We start from the raw sequence: 22,706 nt of genomic DNA on the forward strand, positions 1-22,706 counted from the left end.
CCCCCCCCACCTTTGCAGAGTATTTGGTGCTGCTATACTGCTGACATCCTCTCTCAACATGTTAATCCCGTCTGCAGCCAGAGTGCACTATGGGTGTGTCATCTTTGTTAGGATCTTGCAGGGCCTTGTAGAGGTATGGAAAAATTAGCAAATAACCAGTAAATGTGATAGATGCTTGTTAGCTTTTAATTAGCAATTGTAACATTTCAGGGGAAAATAAAAATTGCTTTCAGTTTATTATTGATTTTTGGTGTAATGGATTTCAATGTATGAATTACAGCTATTTGATTTTCCTTCATTTATAAAATTACATAGGAAAGTTTTCCCAGCGAGATATGTGTTTAACACTGAAATTTCACTGAAACGCTGTACTGCATAGGGCTTCTACTGGTGCTATTCTCACCAGTTATTTGCTGTCCGTTCTCACAGATAAAACATTTAATAAAGAATTAAGCTTCTCTCATAGGCCCGAACCATGGTCTTGTTGGTATGAATGAGAGATTTACCATGATTAAAGAGAGAAAAAAATAGAGCCTGCCTTCTAAATTTACTTGTTTGTTTGTTTCTTTACTGAGAGACAGATTTTTAAACCTGCGATAGCTGGTTCTTTGCTCCTCAGGGCTACACACTTCTGTTGCGTGAGCTGATTTTAAGTCATGTGCTTTATTGTATAAAAAGACTCCAAAAGAGGGTGCAGAATGCGCCTGAAAGTTACGTAGCTGTCAATCAGGTTCTTAAAGTATACACGTACAAATGTGGATCCGTTCCTGAAAAGTGCATGCACAGAGGTGTGCTTGACTGCAAAGAGGAGAGGAACAGAAGCAAGTGGGTAATTACAAACTAAAATAGCTATTTTAGACCCACTCGTTTCTGTGATACTGTTCAAAGGAATTGGGAGTGCAAAACATCTCAAACAGGACTGTTTGAAGAAGGTTTACAATATGTCACGACAATCTTAAGATTACATTTTATTTTTTTTAAAATGAACAAAAGACTGACATGAACATGAAACTGGTTATAGGATCTTCTTTCAAAACAGAATAATGTATTTTACAACCTTTTTTGTATATTGAGATTGATAACTTTTATGATAATCTCCACATTTGTCAAAAGTTATTAATTTTTTCTACTTCTTGCATAGGAAACAATACATCAAATTAAGAGAAAAGTGACTCTATATAACTATGCATATGTCGTAATAATTTTTAAGCATGATTTTTTTTAAAATTAATGTATATTTCATATCAAATTTTCTAAAATTTCAACACTGCAAGATGCCATGATTTCTGTGTAATTTTCCTATCATTATGTTAAAGACTGGTTGTGAAGAGAGACCTAAAAATAACTGGTTTAAAATCAAACCAACTAATATCAGCCAATTATTTGCTTTAAGTTCATTAAAGACAACACTAGTGAAAAACTTCTCTCTTAACATTTTATTTTTAAGGTCTTATTTTTTAGTTTTAGAGCAGTGGAACAGTAATCTGTATTTCCTAAATTATACTTTAAATGTTAGATCAAAAAAATGTTAGAAGGTCACCAAAGCTGAGGGGTGGAGGACTGAGCCCAGCATTAGAAAGACTCCAGAGTGTCTGTGTTTTCATCCTTTGACTGGGGTACTTGTACAATAAGTCTCTTTCATTTAAATTCTTTGCAATTCTTTCCTGGAAGAGGGAGCAAAAGAAATAATCTTTTTTATATCTGTTTCCTAAGGCCTCTTTGATGATTTGGTGTGATATACAAAACCCATTTCAACTTTAATAGAAACTGAAGTTTTTCTATGGCTGTGCTCAGACTTGACGACAGAAATGCAAAGCATTCTCAAATTCTTGTTTATAGCAATTAAAAAAAAAATCATGCAAAGACAATGAACTGAGTGATTGATCAGCATTAGCTAACTTGTGGCACGCCCATTCCCCAGGGGGTCACCTACCCTGCCTGCCACGGTATTTGGAGCAAGTGGGCCCCCCCATTAGAAAGAAGTAGGTTAGCAACCACTTCCTTTTGTGGTAAGTAACTTTCTATTTTCGTCTTTCTTTCATTTGTAACGTAAAAGTATTTTGAGACTGAATTTTTCTCTCTTTTCATCCACGCATGTCTTGTTTTGTAGGTTCCTATGCAGGAGCTGTTATTGCAATGCCTTTAGCTGGAATTCTAGTGCAATATACTGGGTGGTCTTCTGTGTTCTATGTGTATGGTATGCATTTTTGCTCCTCTCACTCCAATATTCTATGACCTTACTCTACCCTTTCTAAAAATGTAAAAGCTACTGTTAAGAGGCCAAAAAAAAAGGAGAAGTGGGTCCATAAAGTTAAAAATACAGTCTAGAGAAAAGGACAAAGAACGAACAGAATTTAAAGGAGAGAGCAGAAAAGCAGCATTATTAAAAAGGAAGAGAAGCTAGTTCATGGTGAAACCTTCATCACATCTAGTAGAAGTAGTGCAGACTGCTATGCAGATCTGTAGAACCTCAGATGATGTAACGTAACTGTTTCATTTATACGACTCTAAGTTCAGAGTACCTGCCCTGACTGAGATGTCCTGATTTTTATCTGAAGACATTCATTCACACTAGTTGTGCTACTTTAACTTACACTGATGGAAAAAATGGTCCCAAAGGAGTTCATTCTGCAGTGTAAAATTGATGTGAATTAGGGGGGAACCTTGTAGAAATTCATTAAACTACTCAGGAAGTGCACTGCTATGTTGAAAACAATGCCACAATCTTGTATTTTGCAGGTAAAAAATTTAGTGCAGTAATCAAACATCAGTGGCTTAAAGCAGAATGGAACTTCATTTGCAGTCTGGTGAAATGAAATGGAAGCTGTTTCATTGCATTGCATTCTAAAACTTGATGTTAAAATATCAGTGAATATCCACTTACAGTGAAATCATTCTGTAAATGAAACAAAGAAGAGTTCACTGTGGTCCAGCTCTGCATGTATTTTGCACAAATATTGTTTGCAGGATCCGACTCTCTGTTAGAATGACTTAGTAGAAGAGCAGTAACAAGTGCCATTTAAATTTGTTATAATTATTCAAGGCTTTTTTTTCCCTTGTTTGCCTCTTCACTGTGCATTTTTTTTGAAGTCTTTCTTTCCATTCCAAAGGGAGCTTTGGAATAGTCTGGTACATGTTTTGGCTTTTGGTTTCATATGAGAGTCCTGCAAAGCATCCTACGATCACAGATGAAGAAAGGAGATACATAGAAGAAAGCATTGGAGAGAGTGCCAACCTCCTAGGTGCAATGGAAGTAAGAATATTACTCATACACTTGTTTCCTATAAGATAGTAGTAAAACTCAAAAAACCCAAAAAGAAACAACCAAAAAATAAAAAAAATCAAAGACAGAAAAGCATGTTTCAAACAATTGAATTTTTTTGGAGTGGGGAGATCTGAAATGTGCTGATGGATTTCCAAGTGGAAATTGCTTCTGCATGAAGAGAATCATAGACCCCTAGAATAGTTTGGGTTGGAAGGGACCTTTAAAGGTCATCTAGTCCAACCCCCCAGCAGCGAGCAGGAACATCTTCAACCAGATCAGGTTGCTCAGAGCCCCGTCCAACCTGACCTTGAATGTTTCCAGGAATGGGGCATCTCCCCCCTCTCTCAGCAACCTGGGCCAGTGTCTCACCATCCTCAATGTAAAACATTTCTTCCTTCTATCTAGTCTAAATCTTCCCTCTTTTAGTTTAAAATGATTACCCCTTGTCCTATCACACACGCCCTGCTAAACAGTTTGTCCCCATCTTTTTTATAAGCCCACTGTAAGTACTGAAAGGCCGCAATAAGTTTTCCAGTTCTAGCAGATCACTCATAGAATTTATGCTTCTTTTTCTACTCTAAAGTATAAAAAACCCCAGCATCTACATTTGAAATTGCAGCTTTATTGACATTTTCATAGTACCTTGAGCTCAAGTGGTTAATTTCCTTCCTATATAAGCCCTTCTGGAAGGTTTTCCTCTTCCTGAAAGTAAACTGGAGGAAAAGCACTAGCCAGTGCCTCCTGAGGTCCTCAGAACATCAGAAAAAAAGCAAATCCTTACTATTCTATATTTCAATTGCAAGAAATACTGTAGGTTGCAACACAGCATGCTAGGAGAGCCATAGGAACACTCCCCATTATCGTGGTCATGTTGTTGGAAACACGTTACCAAGCCTCTCATAAGCTGATTTAGTTCTGAACTGGATTATTTCTCAAGAACTCCTAAAAACCAGCTCTGAAATCAGAGAGTTTTCTAGCCACTTAATAATCCTATCATGCTAAATAATAATTTTCTTGTTTAACTATTGAAAAGCTTTAAAGAAACTATCATCATACTTACTAACTCAAGAAAGTAAAAAAAATTCAGTTCTTAAGCCTCACTTCATCTGCCCAAATTTTTACACTATCCATTCCAAGTAGACCCTCACTACCACTCTTCAATATGTTTTCTAATTGGTCATATCATTGCTTCTTGATTGAACTCAGGAATAAACCATCTTCCTCTTAGTAAAAAACTATGATAGAGATTAAATAGGGAACTGGAAATATTACAGAGAAATTTCTTTGATAGCTGACATTATTAGGTGTTCTTGAGGTAGCCTCTGGGTTGATGTTTAATAGCAGTCAGCAGTGTTCATGGCTTCATATGTGTTTTTGAAAATTTTATATGACATGAGACACTTCAAAGAATATCCATATTATTCTAACTTGGACCAGATAACTTCTGTCTATTTTTCATTGTTGCTTTTTAATTAAACATTTTTTGGAAGTGATTAGTTTGTATCAATAGTTCAGTCGTTTGTAAAATATTTATGCTGAAATTCTTCCCTTAGTATCAAGTTAGCTGTTCTGGCTGGCTTCTCATTAATTAAGTCATGCTCTCACTTAAGTGTAATTCAATAGGTATACAAGGTATTGCATATATTCATCTATGGGCTGTTTTTCTTTGAAGAAAAGCCAGTGTTCAAATCAACAGTAGACTAAATTCAGCCTGTAACCTTGCTGAAGTGATTTTCAAACACTCTTCTGGGTCTGGATCCTGTATTTGGATCAACACAGATGGGCAGAACCCTGGGCTCGTGGAGAGGTGCTGGGACTCAGCAGGATTGTAGTTCTGTCCATCTGTCTTTTTTTTTTTATTATTATGCAATTCATTTTAAAAATACAATAAAATAAACACAAAATATATTGACCAAGCAGTTTCAGCTGCGGCTTGATAAAAGAATTACTCAGAATGCTGGCATTAAGATTTAAATGCTGAAATACATGCTTAAAATAAATCTGGATGAAACTGTGTACTTGCAGTGTAAAAACTGACTGTTGCCTTAGATACAGCAACATTGTCTTTTAAAGACATACTATTATTTTGGACTTAGTATGTTCATGTTTAAATAATTGAGATACCAGCACTTGTACATGAGTTTTGTGATACAGTTAAGCATCACTGAGATTCTCCTCTTGTGCATTTTGTAGTAAGTTTAACTTGTTTATTTTTTTTAATTAAATCTTGACCATTCAAACATGGATGCATGTACTTTATGATAATTGAAGTCATTGGAATTCAGATACATAGAGGTGTGCATGTTTGAGCTTGTTGGAGTACAGGTAAAAATATGAGGTAGGAAAAGGGAAGATAGACAGTTGATAATGATCAAAATGGTGACTGGATCCCCCTTTCTATATTCCAGAAATACAAAACTCCATGGAGAAAATTTTTTACATCTATGCCAGTCTATGCAATAATTGTTGCAAACTTCTGTAGGAGCTGGACTTTTTACTTGCTGCTTATTAGTCAGCCTGCTTACTTTGAGGAAGTCTTTGGATTTGAAATAAGCAAGGTATGTAAAAATAATGTAAAGCTTTTATCTTAGCTAAGTAAATATCAGAGCTACATTTGTGGTATTTATTATGAGGAGGAAAGAACTGTGTTCTGTATCTTTATCATGGGTTTGTAAGTCTTAAATATTATCCCTCCCAGTTACTGTTCCCTTGACCATTGCATGTAAGTGAAGTAACAACAAAAAGGACTGGATAGAGGAAGGTGAAAGCAGGATGAGATTTAGGGACGATCTACTCGGGACCATATTGCAAAAAGACCTTCAGTTAAGTGCTTGAAACCAGATCATGCATGATATTAGAAGGGCATCGAGAAACTCATTACACTTCTGTCCCTGCCACCCCAGGGGATGTGGGATCCCACCAAAGCTATACAGAAAGCATTGACAAGTGGTTCCATTTTTCCAGGTGCCTTTTACAAAGCAGGACTACCTAATTGTAGGAAGGATAGTACAATTTATCACCTTTCTGTATCCCCCTTTAATGTGGCGAGAACTGCTCCCTCTTTTCCACTGAGGAAGCGAAAGAGATGGTGGCAAAATATGAGACACAAGGATGATCTAAGGTTCCACATAATGCATATGAATTTTGGATCAGACCTGTAATGTAAATGTGCAAACAAACCTTTGGAGTGTATTGTAAGCTGTATACTAATATAGATTTCCTTCTTGTGAAAATGATGGGGGTTTGTGCTTTTGAGAGACTTGTATTCCTTTTACATTGTTCCATGAGGTACCGTCACCAACTAATTCGTGGTGTAAGGGACAATTTTGTCACCAACTAAATTGTGGTGTAAGGGACAATTAGGTGAATAGCTTCCAAGGCATTGCCATATTTTGGAGCATTGTCAAAATTATGCAATGCCATCCTGCATCTAAAAATGGGCTTCCATCTTTAGCTGGAGTTATTTTAAGACGCTTAAAACATCATCTGTTATGTATGCAATAAGAATGGTCACATCCTACAGGATTAATTTTGCATTAATTTCTTCTAGAAATTTGTTCTAGAAGATTTTTCTTACAGCATATTCAAAGAAATGTGGAGCTTTGTAAACAACGACAGTGAAGTCGGTTTTCACCTGCTGCAGATGCGGATACTCAAAAATGAGTAGTTATCATTTAGTCAGGAACACCCCAAAGCAGTAACTGCAATACCATACTTACCTCATAGTTAATACCTGACTTCTTGGGAGAAACGTCTATTAACATGAGGCTAGCTCTCACACACAGTTGCCATGTATACAAACGGCAGTGAAATGCACAGTTTCACAACTTTAACTGAAGAGTAGAGAAAACTTGCTTTCCTTTTGCTCTCGTGGAGTCTGTCTGCTCTGCACCCTGACGTAACTCACGTCAGACTTCAGGCCAGCTGATACTCTGCTCAGACAGGAATTATGCAAAACCCCCTGTGCTCAAACTCCTTCTCAGATATAAGAAATAATCAGAATTCCCTACTAGAACAAAATGCCATGTGTACTGAATGAAACTACCTGCGAGGCGGTTATGTTGACAGGAGATAGCAGTTGGCAGTTCATGCCATGCTCACAGATACCCTAACCTGCTTTGAAGGAATGGTCTTCAAATATATTATTATATCTTGGAACAGTCATCACAAAATTACTATGTCTTACTTTGCTAGCCTGTATAGCATTTTGAATATCGTCACTGGATATTTAGTATGTTATCTTTCACTACACTCAATTTCTCAGACATATCTTTTGCCCACGTGAAATTCGAAGCTTCAGGGATGGTCAGAAATCAAAGGCAAATATGGCCACTGTGCACGTGAGGATGATCCACAGGGAATCTGCCTAGACGTAGTGGGTTTGCTGGGCAATGCTATGCCAAACACATCACAAACAGAAATGTAGCAATTTAGTTCAACACATTCGATCATAAATTTTATGAAAAGAAAGGGCAGAGGGGCTATACGTCAGGGGGAAAAGCCATTAGCTTAACTATAAACTGTGAAAACAATCTATAAACAAAAAGTGTCACAGCATCAGAGGTTCTTAAAAAGTCTGGCTGTCCTTCATAAAACACAATGACAACTTAGGACCACCAGTTTTGTTCATTTAATAAACCAAGTTGAGATATTTAGTTTTAGCACGTAGCCTGAAATTGAAGAGAAACAATTAATTAGTTGCTGAATACTTCAGAAAATGAAGAATCAATATTTTCTCATGGCTTATACTCTGCTAATTCTAATGCTTATTTTAGGTGGGTATCTTATCTGCTGTGCCGCATTTAGTGATGACAATTATTGTTCCTATTGGGGGACAAATTGCAGACTTTTTAAGAAGCAGGCAGATTCTTTCAACCACTACTGTAAGAAAGATAATGAACTGTGGAGGTAAGTCTTCTTATTTTATTAAAAAGCTTCTTGTACTGATTCAATGTCCATATAGTATGCCGTATACAGTAAACAAAGAAACTGCATGGGGTTTTGTACTTATGAAGCAATACTTTGTGCATTTTTTGTGTATTACAGATACCATTACTGAATAAAAGTGAACACAGTTGTTCCTGTTCCAGGTTTCAATACAGATATTTGGTATTTGAAAAAGCATTTAGACTGCTAAATACACAGAAGAGCTTTTGGGGGGTAATTTGCCTACCCTTAGCTGCTTACTGAATCTCAGCTCCTCAACTAAACACCCTCCGCAGTAAGAGAGCCCAAACAACTACCTGAGATTACACATCCGACTTCTGAGAGGTTAAAGTCACACGAGCTGAATCCTGGCTGTGATAAAGGCTGCAAAATTCATAAGCCGGTTAAGTGTATATTCCCATTAGGGTTGGCCGGAATGACCTAACCAAACCACAAGTATTTCTTTTCATCTTAAAACTGATGGAAAGTAACAATAAATCAGCATTCAAAGAATAAAATAAGGATTATTTGAGATAGCAAGAACATGTGGGGTTTAGGGATGAAAGAAATGCCTATTTATATTCCAGTCTGAGGTAATGTTTTGCCTCTGTCTTCCTATGAAATATTACCATATCCTAAGACCTGCAATATTTGAGAGGGAATGAAATCTGATGCATGGTTTTCTTTGTGATTTCCCCAGGTTTTGGTATGGAAGCAACGCTTCTTCTTGTGGTGGGCTATTCTCACAGTAAAGGAGTGGCTATTTCATTCCTAGTGCTTGCTGTAGGCTTTAGTGGATTTGCCATATCTGGTAAGATTGTATTTCTGTTATTAGTAAATCATTTTATCTGAAAAGACAGAACATCTCATTTGGTTTTTATTCATTGATGGTAATTTAAACAAACCTCAGAATTCCAAATGACATTATTTATGATCATTACAAAGGAAAGTAATCAGCATCACATCTTTTATATTTTATTTATATTTTTGTTCAAATGCTTCAATCTCTTCCATATTCATTGCAGCAAATTAGACTTTCTTTTCGGTGAGGTGCTAATGTACACCATAGATTTTTCTTGAAATCAAACACATAATACAAATGGACTAATATTATACCATGATACCTAAATTTACATGTCTTTGTTTAAATATAGGCCTTTTACGATTTTTGTCCCTCTATATTAGTTAATGCTTTGTTAGAGTTGCATTTTTTTATTACTTTGGGGCCTAATTACTAGCAATCTTTTTCTGATTTAAAATTCAACTCTTCCCCTCTCCTGCTGATATATGACCCCTTTGCCTTTGCCTTTCCCAAACACAAGTCACCTGGCCTTCCTGTGTTTTCCCACTGCGATCTTTGTATCCTCTCCCATGCTGGTTCCTTATGTCTAAAACAGGCTCTCTTTTCTTTTGTGCCAAACATCTAAACTCTCCTTAATCAAATCTGTCCTTAATCCCTCGTATTCTGCAAGATATCATACCTCTTTTACACAACTTGAAAAGTGTTTTGCACTTTCTCTAACAGTTATCCATATCATACTGCCTGCCTGTTCTCTTTTATTATTTTTCTGTATCCAAAGATTTGGTTTTCTGTTTTCACTTACTTAAGTGCTTATTTTGGGGACAATGAGTTCTGTCACTTCAGAGAAGCATGTGGGGTTTTTTAAGATTATTTAAATAGCTATTGCATAAATTTCAACAGAATTAAGCTGCTGGAAATGCAAGAGAACAAGCAAATATTTATAAAAATAATTAATGAATAATGTATAGACTTATAGAAGGGAGTCTTTTTACTTCCTTCATTTTACCACTCGAGAATAGAAGGGAACTCCCTTCTGCTGGACTGTGTGACAAAAAAGAAAAACGTGGGCAATAGGAAAGGAAAGTGGTACAAGCTGGAAGAAGAAATGACATGTTATTTGCAGCATGAAATGGTCATGAATGACACTGCGAAATAGAAACTTTATTCCTGCCTAAATATCTTCTGGGTTCTCTGCTCCACACAGTCACTACTGGGATTTTTTTTTTTAAACTGCAGTTTTGGGAAGAAAATACATTTGGTATCCTTTTACAACACATTTTTAAAAGAAAATGAAAACCCAGAGTCTCTATGGGGATGTTTAACCATTATAAGCTTTTAAGAGAAAAAGAAATTCAATTAAACAGCCCAAATACGTCATAGTAAAATTGTCAAGCCATAGCATTACTTTTCAGAACTGAAGTAATGCTCTGCTTTTGGTATGAATGTTTGCTGACCTTTGTATTGCAGGATTCAATGTCAACCATTTAGACATTGCCCCGAGGTATGCCAGCATCTTAATGGGGATTTCTAATGGAGTCGGGACCTTGTCTGGAATGGTTTGCCCTATAATTGTCGGAGCAATGACAAAGAACAAGGTAAACGGCAACACAGTTTTCGAATCTTCCAGTTTAATATGATTGGCTCCAAGAAAAAGACCTTTCCATAGTACAACTTGCCAGGCTATCAGTATTAGAGTCTGGGACCGCCAGGGAACAGCATCCGGGAACTTGCAAATTTGAAGCATGCTTTGCTATACACTCACCAGGTCAATGCTTTTGTAGGCTAATGAACAGTGATTTTTCAAGGGAAGATAGATATAAATAATTGGAAACTGGACACTTACATGGTTTAGCTGTGCTGACTATCACAGCGTCAATCCCTAATTTAAATCTTTCAGCTCAGAAGAGCTAGATAAATCTATGAACTAGTCTGATTTAGCAAATTTCTTCTTTACAGACACGTGAAGAGTGGCAGTATGTCTTCCTCATCGCTGCTTTAGTTCATTATGGAGGTGTTATCTTCTATGGCATATTTGCTTCGGGAGAGAAACAACCCTGGGCGGACCCCGAACAGACAAGTGAAGAGAAATGTGGCTTTATTCATGAAGATGAACTTGCTGAAGAGACAGGGGACATTACTCAGAATTATGTAAATTATGGTACCACCAAGTCTTATGGTGCTACAACCCAGGTCAACGGTGGCTGGCCTAATGGTTGGGAGAAAAAAGAGGAATTTGTACAAGAGGAAGTACAAGACTCATACAACTACAAGGAAGGAGATTATTCATAACAAACCTAAATATTGGTTATATTTTGTAGTGTTTGTGATTAAATTCATTGTGATTGTTTGCACACAGAAATACAAAATGTGGTATAAACATGTAAACACATATCAAACAGGAAGGTCTTACTGTAAAAAAATGCATCAAAGTGCAATCTGTATGAGTTGTGACATGTCATCACTTTCATTAGGTTATATTTGTTCTATAAACATTAGAGTTTTAAGGGTTTACTGGTCAAAACTATAGAGGCAATTAGATACTTACAGTATACAAGAGCTAAAACTCATAACTAAGGATTAAAGCACAACTAAGCAACCGATTTGGCACATCTAATGCTCTTTTTAGAAAGCCAAAATTACTTGATCATTAAAAATGCACTTATATATTTGTTACACTGTATTGAAAGAGATTGTGTTAAATACACGTTTACTCAGTGCAATGTAGGAATTGTGTGTTCAGTCTAAGACAAGAGCTTTCTTAAAGAAGAAAGGTTGAGTCCTAGGCATTTACAGAGGGTTGATCCAGTTCCTTTAGTGGTAATTGTATCAAGCCAAAAGAACAAATAAGGCATATTGTATGTTTATCGTGATTACATGCTGCAGGTTACTCTGTGATGAATAAAGGAAGTCTTTAGGAGTTTTATATTGAATGTTTGGGCACAAATTCTTATTTCTATTCTTTACAGAATCTTATGAAATTATAGGCATTATCATGTTCTTCCCTGCATTTATCAACTAATGTAAAAACAATATATAATGTTAAGTCTGACTTTTCATGCAGACTGTCAAATCCCTTTATCAAAAACCAAGCTTTATTATTCTGTTCTTTACAGTATATTCCAACTTTCTACTGGTGTCTTTAGAGAGAGAAAAAATCCAATATAACCTAGAAAAAGATATAGTCTTTTACAAAATTCCAAAGAGAAATTTACTATGAGCAAGTAGCCCTATAAAAAAGGATGTATTTGTTTTGCAAAATATTTTGAAGCCAATAGATGAAACAGAGAATAATTTAACCCTTATTCTTCCCTTAATAGCTTTCATATTTTTACACATCGTGCCACAGTTGTATACATAGATATAAGTTTATTGAAGATACTGTAATTATAGAAAATGTTGCTATTTTAGAAATCCCTGAAATGAAAAATGTATTTGTCTTTCGATTAAACCTAATAATAATGGACACTGAATATGAGTAACATATAAACTCACAATAAACCAAAGTGGTAAATAACTAGTGTTGGGTTGAAAGAAGCCAACAAGCATTACGCTTGTCTTTTTAGCATAACTCAACAGTGACTGCAACATTAGTGTACCAAGCAATAAGTGCAATGCATTATGAAGTGCATAATCTTCTAGACTATATATTAACCTTCATTTAGCTTGTTGTATATATTTGGGGTTGTTGGGATTAAACCAAACTGAACGAACTGAAGTTAGCAACACCAGACCACTTCTTAATACTCTAAAATGACAACAATGATCCATTTCTTAATTCAATCAAATGATTATTATTGTATGTAATAATCCATTCTGGATTCTTGGTCTGTTCATTGTATTGTGCTAGTGATTGGAAACCCTGCTACCGCAATATACAACTTGAGGATTGTTTCTTCTCCTTTTTTTTAATGCAAATCATACCTTGACCTTAAGAAAAAAGTATTTTGCTTTGTGCCTCAAAGTGATGTAAAATGTGACCATAGCTTTTGCTGTGTTTAATGAAAAAGATGTGGACTGTGTCACTTTTGTTGCTGCAAAAAGTGTTAATAAAATGCTCTATTTATCCTTTTATATAAAAAAGGACCGTTGCAGTTTCTTCTCATTTTTTAAGATGTGCTTTAATACAGATGACTAAATTATAGTCACTGCAGAACAAATTCTGCTATTGATATGGAGGTAATATCTTCGGTCTCAGCTGGGAGCTGTGCTGAACACCCGATGTCCTGCATTGTCTACTGTCTCCTTGAACCATGCGCAAATGTGTGGTGGGACAGGCACCTAACTCCAGGTTGCTGTTCCTCCTCTCATAAGGACTGCTGGAGTAGGCGTGGAAGAGAAAGGAGCCGGAGGGTCAATGTGCCAGGCAACGCAGTGTAACAGGGAAAGACAGACTAATCTGTGTTAGCTGAAGAACCAGCATGGATCAGCATTCTCTAAAGAAAATGAAAAGCATCACAGACTGATGTTCTTGGAATTTGTTTCCTTTCTTGCTCCTGTAACAAGACTCCTTCACTGAAACACAATGTTACTTTCCGTCCATCTTTGGATAGACCCGAAAGTAATCAGTAAATTCAACAAATCCTATATTAAAGTAAGTCATTTTCTAACAAAATTTTTGCTCTGCAATAATTTTCTTGCACCAAGTAGAAGAATGTAGAAACACCAAACTGAACAAAAGGCTACAAACCACTAGATAGAACAGGAATGGGCCCAGTGTTTCTCACCAATAAACTGGTTATCATGAGATGCTGAGTCAGGTAACACTGCTAACTGTTTTGATGGACTGGTGTGATGTTGCCTTGGAAACTTCCTGAAAGATTCAAAAGTGGGATAAATAGGGGCTGTAAAAGTACGATTGCATTTATCATGGTAAGTGGACAGCTCAGAAAATGAAAACTAATTAACGAATTCAAAATCAATTCTTCTCAGTTTTCAGTCTAATCTTAGAGGTTCTCTGTCTTTCCAAATTGTTTCAATAATTTTGTTTCATTAAATACAGGTAATTTTTTTTTTCTTATTAGCTTGACACCTTTTAATTACTTAGAACAAAGGAGAGACTTTAATCCAGGCGTCAGACATTTCACTGTTCAGCCGTGCACAACTCAGTGGGAACTCAACAATTGCCTTTAAATGCCACAGCACTCTAAGATCCTCCACGATTCTCTTTCTAGCTCTCTGTTTCTGCTTTGACTCCTTTACTCCTTCTTTAAACGGCAGTGCAGAAAAATCACTTATTCTGGGAAGGGAGGGAAGCATGACAGGTTTGAAGATTTTTACTTCTTCAGAGACTCCTATTCACAGAAAAATACAGGAACTTTTATTCCTGAATGTGACTGAGAAAGATGCAGGGCAAATGGAGAAAATAATTGGGTTTTTGCAAAGGATGATTAAGTGAAGACAAGCAGCAACAGCTGGATCTGTTTTAGGGAAAAGGAGAGTTGAGGGGAAATGACCCTTCATCTGAACTCTTACAGTTCTTCTCGGTAATTATGTTTATATTTCTCCCTTGCTACTTCATTTTTGTAAAGTAGCATCACTAAAATTTAACTCTTAAGCCTCTTCTGAACTGTGCCCTGTCTACCCAGAGGTTTCTCTTCTGCACTTAGATTCAAAGTCTAGCTCTGCAGATGTGTTGCACTTGCATGGCTCCGGGTTCCTCCGTTGGAACTGTTAGCAGCTCAAATCGTCCCCCTTTATCAATCAGATTGGCTTCACAGTCACTTGCTTGTTTTGTCCTGTCACCTATTTCTGTTCAGTTCCTCTATCTTGTACTCTCTGCTCACTTACTATGTTGAAAAAAGGAAAGGAATTGTTGCTTACATTTTTGATTATCAGTGAGTTATCTTCTGAGTGAAGAAGAATAAGTAAAAGGAAGAGGCGGAATCCAGATGCCATTAAATTGTTAGAAAAGCTTTGAGTTTATGTGGGCTAGAATATCACCTCAAATGTTCACCTTTATGTCCTCAAATGATTTCATATAGACAGTATCACTCAACCACTGACAACTTTTTAAATATTTGAATCAGCATTGGTCAGATCCCTTCTGTTAACACATACTCTTTGTTGCAGAGATAAAGCTATCATAAAGTGCTCTTTGCTCTCAGAAGTGATCATGAAATTCAATGGACCAAATTTCATAAAAAACATTTTTCTATGGGGGAAAAGAAAGCCTCAAGGTAAAGGTTGAATAACAGTGACAAAAGAATATCTGCAAATATGAATGAAGTCCTCTTTCAGCATGAAGCTAGGAACAGGAATGAATATGGAAGTCAGAATAAATGTCACAGTTCAAAGCTGTACTGTTAGAAAGATAACATCACAGCCTTAGCTGCTGCCTCTGAAAGATGAAATGTTTTGTTCCCTTTAGGATAAGCTGTGAAGGAGTTTGAAGGCTAGTCTAAGTCTAGATTAACTACTTAATAGCAGCTGCTTTTGTACTTATTTTGAATTTGTGTTTTTTGCTTGAATAGTTTTCAATGCACTGGGAGATTTACGAGTAAACAATCAAAGGATCTAGAACTACAGTCAGATATTTTAATTTTAATTATTTATGTATATCCTCTCTGATCCAGCTAACGTGTCTGATGTTGCTATTCCGGTCTTGCTTCAGACTTTTTGACTGTGTTGTAACCCAAAGCAGGGCAAAGAACGAAATGTGTTATATGTTCATATCTGTACAACTACCGAAGCCTATGTACTTATACTGAGGTCAAGTGCTTAGACAGTATCTTCCATGTTTGAGAATTAATGTTACAAAATGATTGTTGGTGAATGCCTCCTTGGGAAGGCTTTTAACATTAGAAACATACAATCCTTGCAATTTTTGCTTTAGGTGAAGTCGCGTTCTCTCAAATTCCATGGGTTTGAATACAACACAAAATAAGATTTTGAGAGACAGTTCAACCTCTGGCAGGGTCTTATCTATAACAAAGTAAGTAGTGAATAAATATGAAAGAGAAATATTATGTTCTCCTTTCTCAGTTAAAGAAACGGTATGAAAGGCAGATGTGATGTCAAACATAAAATATAAGGGTAAGTTAGAAATTACAGGAAATAAACTGTTGTAGGAAATTTAAGGAAAAGCTTATAGAAGAGCTGCCAAATTTCCTCGCTTTTGCTCATGGCAGAAATGAGAAAAAAACCCTGAATATGGAGTCCTAACTATCTGGTCCATCCTATCCGGAGTCTAAGGTACGATGAAAAGTTGGCTCAGAAGCTGATTACCATGTTTTGGCTACACCCTACCTTGTCCTAACATTGTTTCAAACACATTTCTCTGTCAGGGCCACGAGGGCAATATAGGCCTTAATTGCCCTGAGCACCCTGCCCAGGGACCCCCACCCGCACTCCCACGCACGGCCCAGGAGCCCCATTTCAGCTTAGGCCTGGGCTCCCCTGTCTCCAGTCAGTCTCCTGAATAGAAGTTGGATCTACGTTTTGTCCTTGTCTCCAGTCCTGCCGCTAGTCCACCTCCTGTTGCTCCTGAGAGGGCTCTCCGGACGGAGCCTGGACCCGATTCATTTCTTGCTCTCTCTGGGACTGTCGGTGGAGGCAGCACCCTGCTCTGCCTGCATTGCTCAGACTCTGGTCAATAATGGCACAGCCAGCAGCTGGGTCACCCTTGGCTTGAGGCTCATTTCCCTCACCCCTTCCTGCTCTTCCTGCTCCCTGCTGGACCCTTTCCATGTTGCACCAGTGATAGTCCACGGACACTTGCTGAACTTCACCCTATGAAGGTGCATGTGGTCAATTCACACTCCTGAAATTAAGCACTGCTCTCAGTCCTTGAAGAAGCAGAATATGCATAATGATCCCATCGTTTTCTTAAAATACAATGAAACATACTGACGTGTCGGGCAGGAGACTTAACCTATCAGAGCATACTGCTTTGCCAGTAGGTTTTGGATTCCTGCTTAAAGTCTGTCTCTCTCGCAGATGTACTCTGCCATCATGGATATACTTATGGTGCCAGTTCGCTTTTCCAGGAGGAGCTATGCTTCGTTTGTCAGTGTGTCTTGATGGAACTGTACCAAGTTTTCATCCTTGCACCCGCCACAGATTTTCTTCACTGTGCACAGGAAACTGGTATTACTATCCTCAGCCCTTCTGCTGGAGAAGATCAGTATTTAAGTGCACTTAATTGCTTTTCAAAGCTGATATATCTTCACATTACTTGTGGCTGGGCACTGTTGCACAACGGCATAATGTCTGCTCACAGAAGTACGCAAGCAAACGATGTTCTTGATCTTTGCACTAACCACGGTCAGGAGTTAAAACCAATGGTTTGCAAAACCGATGATCAAGGCATTATAAGGAGTAACACAACCTTGTATGACTGACAAGGAGCTGATGACAAGGTGTTACATGTACCCCCAGGATCAAATGGCAGGTTCTGTGCACAAAGAATAGTCAATGAGATGAACGTTTGACACAGACAAACGGTACAGCTATATTTGGTTTAGCAAGATCCCAACTCATACTAAGTAGTATGAATTCCTTCACATCTACTCTGACTGTGACACCTTGAACACACTATATATAATATATACATGTCCAAATTTACATCATCTACTGCTTTTCTTTCAGTAAATACAGAGATTACACATATGATTAGCAACCTAACAAAATAAACTGGCTAGCTTAATCAGCAAGAGGAAGAATTTTATTTCAAATGATAAACATATCTTATATGAGAAAGATAACAGTCACCACCAGAAAAAAAAAAAGGTTATTAAAATTAATCAAATTGTAAAACTTCACTTAAAATTTAACATGAACCACGTTAGAGTATTCTTCTGGGTTTGTATATACATACATGTATATACAATATGCACATATATGTGTACCTAATATAAAGATATTTGGAGCAGTAATAAGAGAGAAATCTTAGTGTACACAGAAAGATTTTAGTTCTCTTTGGACCTGATGAAAATCCTAATGTATCCTCAGCAAGTTCAAATAGCACTTACAAAAGTCTCTCAAAACCATTAAAATCTACAACACGCATGGTCATCACCAACAAGTAACAAAAATTTTAAATCATACATAAGAAGTTTGGTTCATTTTGTTCTTTCTGAGAAGATATTGAGGTTTGGTAGCTTGAGGGAAATTGAGAACAGCAACCTAAAAAAGGTCTGTAAAACTGGATGAGGATATTGGCAGGAAACACTTGGTGTTGTATTGCTTATCTTGACACTTCCACAATTATATTTTACAGGTCACAAATGTAGAATAATCTATTATTTATTTTTCCTCATAGCAGGAACTTAGTATTTAGTACTTACTTAAGTTGATATGTATATATTTCTGGAGGTATGAATAGCCTAATAACGTTTCCCATTTTAACTGATCTCCTTGAATTCAGAATGCACTTTTTCAGAGCATCACTGTTCTCTCTTGAAAAAGATGTATGAAAAAGAGCTTTCCTTGAAGAATGGAATTTCTTTCACTTATTCAAATGGTTGCAGTCCTCCTGCCAGGGTTCTCAAGCTTCCTGCTCATCACACTTAGTGAAAAATCTGAACAGATTAAGTAGGACATGCACAGTAAAAAGAGTCAAGGTCCACACACAGTGTCTGTTTTAAATCAGTGTTCAGATGATAAGAGTGGACATCCAAGTATCCTGAGAGAGGAAAAAATTCCTCATATTTTGAAAAATATTTTTGTGTGATACAAGGAGTTGCACGTAGGAGAATCCAGATACAAGTATGATAGCCCTACTTACTTATTTACTTCTCTCCACCTTTCCGTAGCACCCGGGAAGGTCAGCAAATCAAAGACCAAGGCCGCTATTAGGCCAAAAAGAGATGTAAAAGAAAAAGCAAAAGTGATGCTTGGAAGCAGAAAAAGCAGTAGATGAGAAAGCAGTTCAAAAATAAAGGATAGCATTATTAAAATTGGAATATTGCCATTTAATTATTTTGTTTTGTATAATCAATTAAGTGTGTCAACACTGGATAATTGCCATAGATGCCATGAACTAAGTAAGTTTGTGAGGAGGGTATGATAATTTCCTTCAAAGTAAACATCAGAACAATCAACAGAAATGCTTTCAGTTTTAATCTGGAAAGTTACAATGTTCTTTTCTTTTTTTGTAAATGTTGCTTTCTGGAATTAAAACTGAATCAAATAAAGACAAGGTCAACCAAAGCTCAACTTTTTTCTCAGCTGTGTTTTTCTATGCAGTTATGTCTGATCATAGGATCAATAAAGCACAGACTGTTTACCCTGTACAGATGAAGCACCAAATTAAATGTGATGTATGAAAAGATGCTTGTCAGCATGTACAAGTCTTGCAGAGAAAATCACAAGGCAGCACCGTAAGGTGAAGAATAACCATCTAGCTCTGCTTTAGGAGTCTTGAAGACAATGGTCCACGGTTATTTCTTGACTGATAGTGTGATGGTATATAATAGCCTTGACTATGAAGAAGTGGACTGATCATGCCTTCTGAGTTCGTATTCTCCATTGCATGAACATGCAAATACCAATTACTGTTGACATATGCTATTTAATAATAAATAATAATAATAATCATCTCAGCCTAAAGTATAAAACAAGAGCTAATTCATATAACACGTATGTATACACCCTCCAAAAATTTTTCTGTTCATTTTAAGCATCCTGAAAATTAAATACATTAAAAATTAAATTAAACACGTTAAATGTTTTAAACAAAAGTTGTGCTCCGGGAAACATAATTTTTACTTTTTTTACCCTATTTCTCTTACATCTCCATTATACCTACTCATTTACAACCACATCTCTCTCTCTTTTTCAGCTACTGTCTGGATCATGCTGAGAAGCTTAAAATTTGACTTTTTCATAAACCAATACACCTTTCTTGTCAACTCAAATAGTCTTTTTTATATGCTGAACACATTTCAGTAATGAATGAGACAGACGTGAAAATATAGGAAACCAGAATTACCTCTTTAGGCCAATTATGTCAAAGGACAATTTTTTTTTTGGTCTGTTTCATACGAGTAAAAAGAACGGGCATAAAAAGCATTTTCTAGTTTATTTATTTTCTTGTCTTAGAATGTCTTTATTAGCCCAGAAACTTATTCATTCAATGCCAGCCTTATTGCAATTGTCATTTACGGTTTATATTACTGAATGGAAATAATCCATGTTTTATTTAGAATAAAATCCTTTGGGCCATGAGTGGTTTATTTGTTCTTGTGCATTAATTTCACATGAGAGGACAGAAAAACTGTTTAGCAGAAAACTTACAAGCTGAAATAATTGCTGTAGAGTGGGAAAACCAGCATTATTTAGCATTTAACTATTGGCCCTCATTTAAGATCTATTCTCTGATATTTTAATGCACATACTGTGAAACTTTGGAGAACTGGGCCAAAAAATACCTCTCAAAATACCCACTTCTTCTCCCTATGGAGGCCATGTGATTCGAAGGCATTGACTTCAATACAAAGAAGATAAACCAAGTTTCTCAAAGTTGCCACTGCCATGCTCATTAACACTGTGCTACGTAACAGCCGCACTGCAAGCACTGCAATTCTGTTCTGCAGCAGCCACCGCCAGGCAGGAGATTATCTGCAGTGCTGCTTCTCACGGGATTTCAGCCTATATTCCCGTTGATCAGAAAGGAAGAAGCGAAACAGAGAGAAAGCCCTAACCGTGTTTTCCTCGGATTCAAAACTTCTGACATTTGTTAGTTCTTTGTCAGAATGAAAGCTTTCTCTCCACAGGACTTCACAATAAAAGCGGATCAGCTCCAGAGTAGTCCTGGACTACAGCTGCTGCTGCAGAGAATCAGAGCCTCAAATGTAAGCCTCTCATATTCCAGGCAAATGTTCAAATCCTTCTGTCAGTGGATTGATCCTCCGTAATCTCCTGATCTCTCCTGTTTACTTAGCATGAGTTGGTAAGAGTATTTGAAGGGAAGAGAAAAGATGTCTTTGTGACACAGAGGAGAAGCGGGGAAGGTACGGCTCCTGGTCACCGAGTAATGTCACCATATCTGCCTGCCACAGCACCCAAACAGCAGATGTTCCAGATGTTCTGATTCCAGCATCAGTTAGGTAATACACCTTAACACACCTAAGTTTCTGTCAGTAGTGCCGATGGTAAATCACGCAAGACAGACAATCCCATGAAATAACAAACGATCTAGAGGCATTATGTCTTCAGAAGAAAAACCCTATTTGACTAACAAGTGAACCTGGAGGCCCTGCTTGGAAACGCAGATTTTCTCTTTTGTTATTGATTCATTTAATCTTGTGAATCTATCACTTTCCACTGTGTTATAAAAATGAAATAGTGGATCACATGTAAATTGATTAACAGCAACGTGTTCGTAGCATGACTTAATCATTCCCTGTGGGATTACCATTTTCTTGCTTGTTTCTTTCATTTCAAGCAACCTGAGCTTTCTTCTTCTGCAATGAAATCACAAATCATGTGATTCATCCTGGAATCATCTCATAAAAATAGTCAAAAAGGCATACAGAAAAAGGAAAGTGTGAGAATGAGACATAAAAGAATCCTCCAGCTGACTGAGGGGTGAGATTTAAAGGTCGTCATCAAAACAGGCTGCAAGCCCAAACATCAGAAAAGACAATAAAATCAATTAGCAAAATTGTATTTTTGATGTTTGGAAGTTAACTGTCTTAATAACAGAGTATAGACACGTTATGTATTTACTTTTGGGAAACCTCAATCGTTTCCAAAATAAAAAGTCTATGTAATTTTTACTAGGAGCTAAAGTTTCTTTTAAAAACGTTTTTGATGTGCATATGTTAGAGTTTATATGGACAAAAAGTGTTTATAGAGTAGCTTGAAGCCTGATGTTCTGTTATGTGGGACTTTGCTTCTGTTGCCTGAACAAACAGTGTAGGACTCACAGAGACTCTGGATAGTGAAATGGTGTTGATCTCCCGGGGAAAAATGCTGGAGTTCCTCATTTCATTTGTTGTGTGTGGCCATTAATTTAATTTGTGATTACGAGCAAAGTACAGGAAGATATATACAGATGAATTATTGATCTGCTTTTGGGCACTAATTAGAACAGGTTTACAGTTAATCTCTAAAGCACTCTTTATCTTGTATGCAATAAAAAGAAAAACAAATTTAATTTGTCCTCTGTTGTTCTTGTGATTAATTGAATGTATGAAAACAAATCAGCATTACATTCCTAATAAGGCATTTGTGAATGAACATTTTGGTTTGCAGACATCGTTCTCATTATTCTGTATCTGCAGAAAGAACAAAGATTGTCAGTAACAACTTTGACAGAAGGCAAGGCTCGGGGTAAATTTAGCTATATGCTAATATCTGATTTCCAGCAGATAAAAAGCTTTACTTAGAAAACATAGTAAAAATGAAAAAAAATGACATTTTATATGAGTAAAATAGTAATTTACCATATGATTATATACTGACAATGCCTTTCTGCTTTTCCTTTCTCCTCCCTCACCGCTCTGAGCCTGTGATATGACATTTACTATCACATGGCAGCAAAGCTGAAGCTCCATTGAAAGCTTCCTCAGAGACCGTGCCGTTGTTTGCTGTGTGGCAGCACTGCAGTAGTGCTCCGTTCTTCCCTTTGGCATGAGAAACAACACTCTCAAAGAACAGCTTTGGCCATAGACTGTTTAAAATAAGGAGCCTGCTTGCCTGTGCTGCCGGCACAGATTTCATGTCACACTTTATCATTAGGTATAGCTTCCAGGTAAGCAAAACCAGACC

At 36.8% G+C, this 22,706-nt stretch overlaps 1 protein-coding gene across 2 annotated transcripts in view; it reads left to right on the forward strand.

Moving 5' to 3' along the window:
• Window positions 1-12,414, forward strand: part of SLC17A6 (solute carrier family 17 (vesicular glutamate transporter), member 6) — a 34,243-nt gene extending 21,829 nt beyond the window's left edge. Inside the window, exons 4-12 of one of the 2 annotated variants that reach the window (XM_009886261.1) lie at window positions 19-133; window positions 1,922-2,009; window positions 2,111-2,197; window positions 3,111-3,253; window positions 5,674-5,823; window positions 8,041-8,173; window positions 8,892-9,002; window positions 10,461-10,588; window positions 10,950-12,414. In XM_009886261.1, coding sequence (XP_009884563.1) covers window positions 19-133; window positions 1,922-2,009; window positions 2,111-2,197; window positions 3,111-3,253; window positions 5,674-5,823; window positions 8,041-8,173; window positions 8,892-9,002; window positions 10,461-10,588; window positions 10,950-11,282 — 1,288 coding nt within the window. In that variant the 3' untranslated portion in view covers window positions 11,283-12,414. The remainder of the gene's footprint in view (window positions 1-18; window positions 134-1,921; window positions 2,010-2,110; window positions 2,198-3,110; window positions 3,254-5,673; window positions 5,824-8,040; window positions 8,174-8,891; window positions 9,003-10,460; window positions 10,589-10,949) is intronic. The other variant, XM_009886262.1, reaches the window with a different exon arrangement.
• Window positions 12,415-22,706: the final 10,292 nt, after the last annotated feature.

Source organism: Charadrius vociferus, unplaced genomic scaffold (genome assembly GCF_000708025.1).
Source record: "Charadrius vociferus isolate BGI_N301 unplaced genomic scaffold, ASM70802v2 scaffold115, whole genome shotgun sequence".
Taxonomy (NCBI): Eukaryota; Metazoa; Chordata; class Aves; order Charadriiformes; family Charadriidae; genus Charadrius; species Charadrius vociferus.